The sequence below is a fragment of the Carassius carassius genome, chromosome 33, assembly GCF_963082965.1.
Source record: "Carassius carassius chromosome 33, fCarCar2.1, whole genome shotgun sequence".
Taxonomy (NCBI): Eukaryota; Metazoa; Chordata; class Actinopteri; order Cypriniformes; family Cyprinidae; genus Carassius; species Carassius carassius.
Window position 1 is genome coordinate 19571040 of NC_081787.1, and position 13077 is coordinate 19584116.

The window sequence follows — 13077 nt, forward strand, 5'->3', positions numbered from 1 at the left end:
GGATATTTTCATATTTTACATTTATGTCAATGTCAACATTATTCATATAGCACCATTAAAAACAACAACTGTTTACCAAGGTGCTAAACAAAATATCAAAGCCTTCAATAAAAACAATAACAACGTACAGATTCTACACATTTAAAATCACTAAATACACAAATTTACTAAATGCTCAAATAAAATTGTTTTGAGCTTTCCCTTGAAATCATGTACCGTAGTAGCAGTTCTAATGTACACAGGTAAACTGTTCCAGAGTTTCGGTGCAGCAATAGAAAAGGCACGATCAGCTCTTAGTTTCAACGGAGCCCTCGGAACATTTAGTTGTCTCTAAATGGATGACCTCAGAGACCTAGCTGGGTTGTAAATGGAGAGTAAATCAGCCAAATACCCAGGATTTAGACCATTCAAACACTTAAAGATCAGTAACAGCACTTTAAAATCAATTCTAAAATGGACTGGGAGCCAGTGCAAGGAAATTAAAACTGGATTAATACATTCTCATTTTTGAACACCTGTAAGAAGCCTGGCAGCTGCATTCTGTACCATCTGAAGACGGGCCAGAGAGGACTGATTAATGCCCATATAAAGGGAATTACAGTAGTCTAATCTTGTTGAGACGAAGACATGAATCACTTTTTCAAAGTCCTTAAAAAATGGGATGAAATTCTGAGATGAAAAAAAAACTGGTTTTAACCACAGAACTAATCTGTTTGTAAAATTTGAGAGAGCAATTAAAATACACTCCCAAATTCTTCACTTATGGTTTGACAAATGGAGACAGCGGACCAAAATCTAAACAAGAGGAGATAAAGTCTCCTGAGGATTCAAAAACTGTAAACTCAGTTTTGTTTTCATTGAGATTAAGAAAATTTATGGACATCCAAGCCTTCATGTCAGCAAGACAAGCCAACATAGTATCCATATCCCTCTTATCAGATTCCAGGGGCAGATAAATCTTCATATCAATTAAATTAAATATTGTGTTTCTTAAAAAATTTACCCCAGAAGAAGTTTATACAATTGTGGCCAAAAGTTTTGAGAATTACATAAATATTGGAAATTGGAAAAGTTGCTGCTTAAGTTTTTATAATAGCAATTTGCATATACACGGGTTTCTTGTATACAAACAATACCGGATGCGCATCCAGGAGGCAGAAAACCGCTATCTGTTATGTCGAGTTCAGTAAAAGAACATTGTAATTAACATAGATTTCGCATTGTTTGTAATTTCTTGTTGACTCAATAATAAATTGCAATTTCAGAGTTGGATCTGTTTGTTTGTGTTTCATTCTAATGTATTATTGATATAACATTATGTAAAACGTCCAACTGTTGTAGAATTAAGATTGCTATAAAACAAAATACTTACCAGTTATGAAGTGTGCGCTGCAGACACTCTCACCTCCTTTCGGACCATCCGGACCCCAATCTGCCCTTCTTATGGCTTGAAGCCATAACCTCCACCGGTTTTTGGCAAAACCATGCTTCCCCCTAGGCACGTTGAACATCTGACACCCAGCACTGGCTCGGTTGGTACAATTGACAACGCAACAACTCCTTGGCATTTTGACTAGCGACAACACCACCACCTAAACCATTTACTCCGGTACGAAGAGCGCGGGTCTTTTGCCTCTTGGTTGCGTGCGCAAGCAGTGATGACGTCGCAGAGAAATCCATGTATACCCCAGAATGTTATGAAGAGTGATCAGATGAATTGCATAGTCCTTCTTTGCCATGAAAATTAACTTAATCCCAAAAAAAACCTTTCCACTGCATTTCATTGCTGTCATTAAAGGACCTGCTGAGATCATTTCAGTAATCGTCTTGTTAACTCAGGTGAGAATGTTGACGAGCACAAGGCTGGAGATCATTATGTCAGGCTGATTGGGTTAGAATGGCAGACTTGACATGTTAAAAGGAGGGTGATGCTTGAAATCATTGTTCTTCCATTGTTAACCATGGTGACCTGCAAAGAAACGCGTGCAGCCATCATTGCGTTGCATAAAAATGGCTTCACAGGCAAGGATATTGTGGCTACTAAGATTGCACCTAAATCAACAATTTATAGGATCATCAAGAACTTCAAGGAAAGAGGTTCAATTCTTGTAAAGAAGGCTTCAGGGCGTCCAAGAAAGTCCAGCAAGCGCTAGGATCGTCTCCTAAAGAGGATTCAGCTGCGGGATCGGAGTGCCACCAGTGCAGAGCTTGCTCAGGAATGACAGCAGGCAGGTGTGAGCGCATCTGCAAAGCCAAGACTTTTGGAAGATGGCCTGGTGTCAAGAAGGGCAGCAAAGAAGCCACTTCTCTCCAAAAAAAACATCAGGGACAGATTGATCTTCTGCAGAAAGTATAGCGAATGGACTGCTGAGGACTGGGGCAAACTCATATTCTCCGATGAAGCCCCTTTCCGATTGTTTGGGGCATCTGGAAAAAGGCTTGTCCGGAGAAGAAAAGGTGAGCGCTACCATCAGTCCTGTGTCATGCCAACAGTAAAGCATCCTGACACCATTCATGTGTGGGGTTGCTTCTCATCCAAGGGAGTGGGCTCACTCACAATTCTGCCCAAAAACACAGCCATGAATAAAGAATGGTACCAAAACACCCTCCAACAGCAACTTCTTCCAACAATCCAACAACAGTTTGGTGAAGAGCAATGCATTTTCCAGAACGATGGAGCACCGTGCCATAAGGCAAAAGTGATAACTAAGTGGCTCGGGGACCAGAATGTTGAAATTTTGGGTCCATGGCCTGGAAACTCCCTAGATCTTAATCCCATTGAGAACTTGTGGTCAATCCTCAAGAGGCGGGTGGACAAACAAAAACCCACTAATTCTGACAAACTCCAAGAAGTGATTATGAAAGAATGGGTTGCTATCAGTCAGGATTTGGTCCAGAAGTTGATTGAGAGCATGCCCAGTCGAATTGCAGAGGTCCTGAAAAAGAAGGGCCAACACTGCAAATACTGACTCTTGGCATAAATGTCATGTAATTGTCGATAAAAGCCTTTGAAACATATGAAGTGCTTGTAATTTTATTTCAGTACATAAAACAACTTAAAAAATGATCTAAAAGCAGTTTAGCAGCAAACCTTTTGAAAACTAATATTTATGTAATTCTCAAAACTTTTGGCCACGACTGTACAGTGAAAATTAAATTGGAGCAAGGATAGAGCCTTGCGGGACGCCACAAGTAAGAGGAGTAGCACTTGTCGTGAGTTCTCCAATATTAACAGAAAAAACGTATATAATAAAGATAAGACTGAAACCATTTAAGAGCATTTCCCAGAATGCCTACACAATACTCCAGTCATGAAATGAGAACTGCATGGTCAACTGTGTCAAATGCTGCATTCAGATCCAACAACACTAGCACCGCAGACTTGCCAGAGTCAGCAGTTAAAAAAAACTTTTACCAGTGCTGTTTCTGTAGAGTGGTATTTTCTAAAACCTTCTTCTTCTAAAAATCTTCAACATAAAAGAAAGTGTAAAAACTGGCCTATAATTTGACAAAACTGTTGGATCTAAATTGGGCTTTTTGAGAAGTGGATGAAAAATGGCATGCTTCGTCTCCTCTGGTACAAACCCATTCACAAGGCAATTGTTCATAATCATTTGAACATAAGATCCAATCACCTCAAAAATTTCTTAAAAAAACTTAGGGGGAAGAACATCAAGGGCCGATCCTGATGGTTTAATCTGACCTACGATAAAGTTACAGGTTCAAACTGACTCAGAATACTAGTGGCAGTAGGAGGGACAGAAGGATCATAAAGAGAAGGCACAATATTCAACCTTATATCCCTAATCTTGTCCACAAAGAAAGTCAAAAATGTATCACACATAGCCAGTGAGGATGTAGGATACAAACCAACAAAGGGGTTAACGACAGAATTTATAGTATTAACCCTCTGGAGTCTAAGGGTATTTTTGGGGCCTGGAGAAGTTTTGTCATGCCCTGACATTTGTGCTTTTTTCAGTTTCTTATAAATATCTAAATGGGTAAAGACTAATCTCACTCTAATCAGCACAAACTGGGCTGTAATAATATGTGAAATGCATGTATGTACATGATTGTGTTTTTGAGAAAAAAAATATTATGCGTGGTTAGTGAAAAACTAAAAATGTTAAAACGCTTGAATAAGGCCATAACACACACAAAGAACAATGGTTCCCGGGATTTTTGAAAACTGGAGCTTGTAGCCTAGAATTTTTCTTTCTAAATGATGTGAAAATCATCTTGTTTACTCACTCACAGAAAACAATATATTGATTTAAATTTTCTAAGACACTTTTTGTTGGTAAAAGTCATATGCGAGTAGGCGTCAACTATCATGAATATCATTGTGATTTACACCTGAGAAGACAAAGGCCTGCATAATGAGCTGCATAATGAGCCTTTCAGTCATCTGTGCCACTGTGAGGGAGGAGTTACAAGAAAGAATGTGAGAACAAAATAAATGTATATAATTTTATGTTTGTAGTTTATTAAGAATATATTTAATTATCCCACAACATAATTTAATATCCACTTGGGGGAGCAGTTAAACAGTTTATTAGAAACATTCAAAGCTGACTTTCAAACAAATTGTTTGGCATGCTTACTCCAGTCACACAATCCTTCAGAAATCCTTTTAACAATCTTATTTTCTACAAAAAAAAAAAAAAAAAAACATTTGTTGTTATTATCATCATCATTATTATTAATGTTGAAAAGAGCTGAGAATATTTTTCTGGGTTTTTAGGGGGAATAAATTGAAAGAAAAGCATTGTTTTTACATTTGTTACAGTTATCTATTTGTTACATTTATATTATTTACATCAAGCTTTTGAAGGGTATAGTGTTGTATATTGTTATTGAAACTTTATAATGTTTCACTTGATTATACATTTAGTCAGGAATTATAGTTTGGAAAAAGTCTAACTAGTAAAATGTTTACACGTTATGTGAAAACTAGTACAAGTATATAAATAAATAAAAAGAGACTTACTCATGTTTATGATCTCTGCTGAATAAAGTGCTTCATTCTTTCATGAGTACTCCAGGACTATGACAGTTCATTTCAATAAGATATGAAAAATACTTTGCTGTTCTCACTGCTTTCTGATACTGTAACAAAGTATCCCTTAGTGTCTCATACGAGACTTGAAGCTTATCTTTTTTCAACTTTCTTTCCACCCACCAGCAGATCTGACGTAAAGCAAGAGTAGTATCTTTGAGCCAAGGCTCTGACTTAAATTGACATTTTTTGGCTTTCAAAGGAGCTATAGATATTAAAATATTAGTGCAGGTAGTAACTGATTGAGATACTTTGAACCATTCCCGTTGTAGCAAAACTGGTTGGATATACGAAAAACTTCCTTAAAAACAGCAGAAAAATCAATGCTACCAGCGAACAGCCTCAGGAAGGCAAAGTAACATTAAAACTAGTGGGAACTGTAAATACAATAAGTTTATGGTCAGAAATTACATGTTCCTCTATTTCCAAATCACATACTGTCAGGCCATATGATAAAACAAGATCAAGAGTGTAAATTTACATTTATGCATTTAGCAGACACTTTTATCCAAAAGGACTTGCAGTGCATTCAGGCTATACATGTTTTTTTATCATTATGTTTGATCATATTTTAGCTGACTAATAACTTTATGGGTGTGCGTGCATGTGTGTGTGTGTGTGTGTGTGTTTGGGTGGGTGTGCATGAGTCTGTGTATGTAACTTTGTCAACTGGCCTGGGCGCAGATCCCCCTCCTGATCAGTGATTTGAACCATTGTATATACTAAACTAACTGGGTATTTGGGCAATTAAATTAACTGTGTACTTCATCCTGATACCTTTGCCTGTTCCATCTCTGTAGCATCTTTCTTGCTAGCTGGTTTAGCTATCTCCCAGCTACTGTGAACTTATGCTAATGTTATAATCTCCAGTAGAAGACCCATTTCTAATTATAGCATATATTATCATTAAACTTATACAGTCCCTAAATACATATTTCCTCCATTTGAAGACTGTCCCAGGTTACCCAAAGCATGCTGTCCCACATTAATACATATTTTGTTGCTTGAATAGATCACAAACATAATTTGACATCACTTAGGACCATTGTATAATTTATGACAGATTTATGTCCTTAACATGAATCTAGTCAGAATCCTGTCACTGACCTTGTCATGCAATTTCCAGGGGAGCTTCTTGATTGACAAGTGCCCCGCCCCTTTCTGTGGAATCACCCCAATGAAGTCATGTGATTTCAGTAACATGACATCTATGATAAAATTATAGTAAAAGTCCTGTTGACTAAATTTTGTTAGAACAGGAAATAAACACACTGGCGTTAATGTGTTCCAGATTACCCGAATTCCCCCTACCGTATGAGTCATTTTTAAGAATAGTTGTAGTAACAGTGTGTTTGTGTGTAAGTGTGAGTGTGTGTGTGTATGAGATTGTGATTGTGAAAATCATGGAAATAAAGCATAATGTCATACTATGATGCAACATGAGAAAAAACACTTACAGTAACTCAACAGTAGTTCAAATAAAAACGACAATTTCCCCATGTTATATTTCTTGGAATTACAAGAGAATGTGTCACTCTAACATACTTTCTATAACATATGGAAATGTTGAAGCATTATTTATCAGTAGATCTGTTTCTTTTGTCTCCCTTTAGTGACCATGTCGGACTCTGTGGACGCCAGACAAGTGAATGCCAAAGAGTATGTGTGATGCTAATGAAAGTTAATTAACTACAGAACTTTAAATTACAAGGACCAGACATACAATACAAAATGTAGGCTTGGTTTTAAAGGAATAGGTCACCCAACACTGAAACTTTTCTGAAACATGGATAAGTTTGCTTCTTCATCGGAAGAGATTTGGAGGAATGTAGCATTACATTAGTTGCTCAACAATGAATGCTCTGCAGTGAGTGGGTGCCGTCAGAATGAGAGTCCAGACAGCTGATAAAAACATCACAGTAATCCACAAATAATCCACACGGTTTCAGTATATCAATAAAAGAATTCTGAAGCAAACAGCTGTGTTTGTAAAAAAATATTCCATGAAACGGTTGCTTGACGGCACCCATTCACTGCAGAGGAATCCATTGGTGAACAAGCTATGTAATGCTACATTTCTCCAAATCTAATGAAGAAACAAACTCATCTACATCTTAGATGGCCTGGGGGTCAGTATATTTTCAGCAAATATTAATTTGTGGGTGAGCTGTTCCTTTTAAGACAAAATTAGAGCAACCCATTGTTGTTAAAGGAATCACTGATCAAAATCATCACATTGTGAAGTTAATGAAAGTAACTTTTGTGAACCCTATGAATCTGGCTATTAAGTTAGGATACATTCAAGTTTTGCTTTAAATCATGACTTAAATTTGGGTCACATAAAGATCCTCAAATACAGATTTTGTGTCACACGTACTGGACACATACAGGATGATAGAATGTACATTTTGGGTGTTTTAACATTGTGAGGTTAATGAAAGTAAGTGCTAACTAATTTCTTTTTAATTACCACTTCCCGAAGTGACTGGAAATCATTTCCAGATTAATTATGGGCCACGACTTCCGTTGGGGAAGTCGTGGCCTAATTGGGGAAGTCGTGGCCTAATGGTTAGAGAGTCTGACTCGCAATCGAAGGGTTGTGAGTTCGAGTCTCGGGCCGGCAGGAATTGTGGGTGGGGGGAGTGCATGTACAGTGCTCTCTCCACCCTCAATACCACGACTTAGGTGCCCTTGAGCAAGGCATCGAACCCCCAACTGCTCCTCGGGCGCCGCAGCATAAATGGCTGCCCACTGCTCCGGGTGTGTGTTCACAGTGTGTGTGTGTGTGTGTGCACTTTGGATGGGTTAAATGCAGAGCACAAATTCTGAGTATGGGTCACCATACTTGGCTGAATGTCACGTCACTTTTGTCACTTTTTTTTTTTTTTTTCATTATGAATGCATCATAGAAGTCTCTTTGTTTGCACAGGGATCCGTATCTCACCGATGCCAGAGGTGATCAGACGGATGCCGGAGGCGATCAGACGGATGCCAAACCACGTTCAGATGATTTTCAATACAACATGAACTACCCCAGTATGGGACAATGTGTCATCCTCAACAACAAGAATTTCCATAAAAAAACAGGTAAGAACCGGAACTAACACAGACAGGTTAAACAAGTTAGTACTAATGTTCTCAAATGTCTTTATTTTTTGAACAGGAATGGGGGTTCGTAATGGAACAGACCAGGATGCAAAGAATGCGATGGAGACCTTCACAAATCTAGGCTTCAAAATTAAAATTACCAATGACCAGACAGTCTCACAGATGAGAGATCTGTTAGCTAAAGGTATTTGGTAACACTTTAGAATAGGGAACAATTATTCACTATTACCTACCACTTTTCCCTCAATAAATTCCTAACTTGCTGCTTATTAATAGTTAGTAAGGTAGTTGTTAAGTTTAGGTATTGGGTTGGATTAGAGATGTAGAATAAGGCATTCATATGGGCTTAGTTAGTATTAATAAATGGCTAATATTCTAGTAATATTCATGCTAATAAGGAACTAGTTAGGAGACCCTAAAAAAAAGTGTTACCAGGTTTTTGTTTTTTTGCAAATTGCTGCCTGAATCTAAAAAGTGATTGGTTACAATAATTGAATCAATCAGTCATAAACCCATGAATTGTTCCATCCTCAGTGTCTCAGGAAGATCATAGTCAGTCGGCCATGTTTGTGTGTGTGTTGCTGAGTCATGGAGATGATGGAAAGATATATGGTACAGACGGCTGCATTGAGCTAAAGCAACTGTTTACACTCTTCAGAGGAGACCGCTGCAGATCACTGGTGGGGAAACCCAAGCTTTTCTTCATTCAGGTGAGCTGAATGATAATATAGAAGAGTACAGTTTATTTATTTTGTTTATTTATTGTAGTACCATTACTATTTAAGTCATTAATATTTTGAAATATTTTTTTAATATAATTTATGCTTTTATTTTAATGTTAGTTAAAGTTGTAATGCTTCTGAGGTGTGCTTTTGACATTATTATTATTATTATTTATAATATTTTAATTTGATTTTAGTTAATTTAGTACTTATAGTAAATTATATTCATTGAAAATGAGAAATGTTGTCTTGGCAGCTAGCTGAAATAAAAATAAGTTTAGTTGTTTAATATTTTATTTTATTAACTTGACGTTTATTTTTAAGTTTCAGATATCTTGAGTGATTTTTTGGTTTTAGTTTTAGTAAAAAAAAATAACTCTATATAATTTTACAATTACAATAAAAACTAAATATATTGTTTCTTATCAATAAAAGATATTTTAAAATTGTACATATTAATAAAATTATTTAAAATAAAGGAACAGTTCACCCCAAAAATTTAAATTTGCTGAAAATGTACTCAACCTCAGGCCACCCATTATGAGTTTGTTTCTTCATCCGAACAGATTTTGCTTAGCAATTACACCACTTGCTTAGCAATGATTCCTCTGCAGTGAATGGGTGCCGTCAGAATGAGAGTCCTAATAGCTGATAAAAACATCATAATAATCCACAAGATGTTGACTTGATGAACTGGAGATGTGTTTATTACTTGTGGATTATTGTGATGTTTTTATCAGCTGTTCGGACTCTCATTCTGACGGCACCCATTCACTGCAGAGGATCCATTGCTGAGCAACTTGTCTACATCTCTGATGGCTTGATGGAAAGTAATTTTCAAGGAAATATAAATTTTTGTGTGCACTATTCCTTTAAAAACTAACAATTACTTCTTGCATTTCCTGTTCAAAAATGGATGTATTGAAGTGCTCTTTCCTTTTATTGAAGTAGCCAATAGAGTTTTGTTCACTAACATGAAGAAATGCAAATTATACAGCATAAACGGCTTCCATTGTTTTGAGATGAACAGCTCTTATATGAAATGCAAACTGTACTGGACAGAACTTTCACTCTAATGATGAACAGACATCAATAATAAAAGTTTTAACAGCCCATTTTGATTTGACAAGGTGTTTAAATTTATAGTTTGAGTTGCTCTTTCACAGATGTTTGAGTGTGTTTGTCCTGTGTGCCTCCAGGCTTGCAGAGGCTCAGAACTAGATGGTGGCATTGAGGCCGACAGTGTTGGTGAAGAGGATACACAGAAGATTCCTGTTGAGGCAGATTTTTTTTATGCCTACTCCACTCCACCAGGTTACTAATCTGATTTCTTGAGATCCAAATAAGAAAATGCACAGATGCAAATGCCCTAACTGTCTTGTTTTCTGTCTGTCCTCAGGTTATTACTCCTGGAGGAATGTTGGTAATGGTTCCTGGTTTATCTTCTCGCTGTGTGAGATGCTGTCAAAATATGGCAAGGAACTGGAGATCATGCAGATCATGACACGTGTTAACCACAAGGTGGCGCTGGACTTTAAATCCTCCTCCAATCTGCCAGGGTTTGATGGCATGAAACAGATCCCATGCATTGTGTCTATGCTGACCAAAGAACTCTATTTCTCTAAATAATTCATGTGTATTGTACTGATTACATTGCAGTGGGTATGAACACTTTTAAATCATTTTGAATAATATTATGCAGCCATTTAAAGCACTGCAAACAAAGGGGGAAGAAGGGATAAATGGAATTTATTTAATCACAAATATTTTAATTGATCTGTATCTTTTTTCATCCTGGTGTATGGCATGTTTATAGTGCTGGGTTTGACACAGGCAGCTCTTTTCAGATCTTTATGCACATTTAGACTGTCACTCATCATTTGTGCCTTGCTTGCTTTGTCTTGTATAAGTGTAGATGTTTGGGAGTCTGAAAGTTCACAATTCTCAGGTTTATCATCAGCATGCAATAAAGATTATCTGACAAGAGGAAGTTCTGATTTGTATTATGATAAATAAACATTTTACTTGGGTATTTAGTTTGTGCATTAATGCATATGTACATAGATAGATACATAGTGTAGCGTATCAGACCCCAACCAGACAAATTAAAGAGTCGATCAGGAATGTGGTTGAAACACGAGCCGAATTCCTCAGAAAGGCAACAGGAGGTTGTAAATCATTCCTAGTAAAAGAGTCAGAAGCAAGATAACCAACCAACCAACTCTTTCACAGATCAGCTTTCAACATTAACACCACTAGAACAATTATTGACAATTTCAATTCGGAGAAGAGATTGTCAAATTTGGGGCAAGTAATCAATATGCAACGCCGGCCAGTACCTGTAAACCCATGAGAGTAATAAACAAGATCCTTGGATTGACGTCCCCCCACCTAGCAGAACCAGAATTCCTAAGGGGGACTCTTAACCTCTGGTCCCCACAGAACATCTTTTGTCAGAGAATGGCACAAGAACTGTCTTTTCTAGATATAAATGGAACAAAATGAACTCAAAAGGACTTCTAAATGAATATCAGTCCATCGCTTAACTCCATATTCACTTATATGTAACCCACACATTTGACTATCATGTTTATAATCACTTATTGTGTATGTCTTTTAATAACTATTGGATAGCTTAAGGATACATATTCATGTTTAGTATTTATGTTTTTGAATCTGTTAGCTTGAAACAGTCCTGACCATCAGTTATTTGTCAAATGTATCATATTCTTGTTATAGGAATCATGTCCAAAATTAGGCCAGTTTAAATACTAAGGACACCATCAAATCCTGCTTTTAGCTTTTGCTATTAGTCATGCCTGCTTTTAGCTTGCGTTTAGCTTTTGCTATCAGTCATGCCGGCTTTTAGCTTGTAGCTTTGCTTTTAGTCATCACTGTTAGCTTCCTTAGAGCGGTTCTCGGTTCCAGCGTGCTTCAGCCTGCACGCCTGCTGCTACTTAGCCACGATGAGAAGAAACACCACCTAATCTCGTCAAACTTTACTTCTATTCTTTTACTTTAGTTTATTTTCTTTTCCGTTTGAGAGTTTCGTGTTCTGAGTTAAGTTTTGTAACGCCGTGTCTGACCTCAAGTGCCCGTTCAACTTCAACCAGCCCACACAACTCTGCATCTTCAGCCAACGCACAACCACGGGCTTCCCAAGACGTCACTTCAACGACTACTGAACTTCCAGCCAATCAGCGACATCGATAAACCCCCTTTCAAGGACAACAAAGGGAACCCCTTATGGCAGACACAAGTAACTCCTCCAGACTCACATTTGTGCTGGTGTATCTAATATAATTTTAACCTCATTGAGGAACTCAATGCGAGGGTTAATTAATTGATTGATGGTTGTTCATGTCTATGCAATTTCACGTATTGCTGTAAACATGGGATTCCACATTTTCATTCTCTTAAACTCATTCTTCCCTAACTTTCTATCTTCCTGCAAATTGTGTGAATGTGTGAGTGCGTGTGCTTATGTGTTAGATTCGTTTATATGTCTTAGATTTATCTAATAAAGCCTTATTCATATTGAAAAGAGAAGTATCTTATGTTTTGTGCTCAAGTTAATGTCTTAAACTGCCGATCTAGTTACTGTGCTAATTGATAGTGTTTTCACTATAGTTTGGATATTAATATCCAGCGCAGATTTGATGTTAAACGGCTCGTTCCCTGAATCGCAGGGCGTCTCAGTGATCAGCCGTGAAACAGTGATTCTGTTCAAATTCCCTTTAAAATCTTAAATGATTCCCTTTGAGCTAAATTGACCTGTTTCCCTTACAATAGATAGATAGATAGATCTTTTTTATCTTTTCTAAATAAATGTTTTTTTTTTCTATTTATCAGGTATTCCTAAAACAAATATCATGGTTTCGAACAAAATATTAAGGAAGGACAATATTAACATTGATGATAAGAAATGTTTCTTGTACACCAAATCAGTACAAGGTTACTCACACCAAATACTGACTTATTTAAAAGAAGTGAAGTGATAAAAACGATTAAAATTACTATTTTTACAAAGAAAAAATACAGCTTTTTTCAAGTGTCTAAAACTATCTTGAATCCATTATTCTGCTTGAAAGCAGAATAAATCAGATATTATACATTTAATTAATAATTTGAATTTATTATTATGTATTTCATTTTCATGTTTTTAATATAACTGAAGTTGTCTGCATT

At 36.8% G+C, this 13077-nt stretch overlaps 1 protein-coding gene across 1 annotated transcript; it reads left to right on the forward strand.

The window, feature by feature from the left end:
* Positions 1 to 6601: 6601 nt before the first annotated feature.
* Positions 6602 to 10676, forward strand: LOC132113930 (caspase-3-like). Its single transcript, XM_059521989.1, has 6 exons — positions 6602 to 6718; positions 7989 to 8146; positions 8223 to 8351; positions 8702 to 8877; positions 10089 to 10203; positions 10289 to 10676. The coding sequence occupies exons 1-6, from the start codon at positions 6678 to 6680 to the stop codon at positions 10516 to 10518; spliced, it is 849 nt and encodes a 282-aa protein (XP_059377972.1). The 5' UTR covers positions 6602 to 6677; the 3' UTR covers positions 10519 to 10676.
* The last annotated feature ends 2401 nt before the right edge of the window (positions 10677 to 13077 follow it).

Coding starts and splice junctions, on each gene's coding strand:
- LOC132113930 (XM_059521989.1), top strand. CDS start 6,678: ATGTCGGACTCTGTGGACGCCAGACAAGTGAATGCCAAAGA. Junction 8,147..8,222: donor GAATTTCCATAAAAAAACAG/GTAAGAACCGGA, acceptor TTTTTTGAACAG/GAATGGGGGTTCGTAATGGA. Junction 8,352..8,701: donor GAGAGATCTGTTAGCTAAAG/GTATTTGGTAAC, acceptor TTCCATCCTCAG/TGTCTCAGGAAGATCATAGT.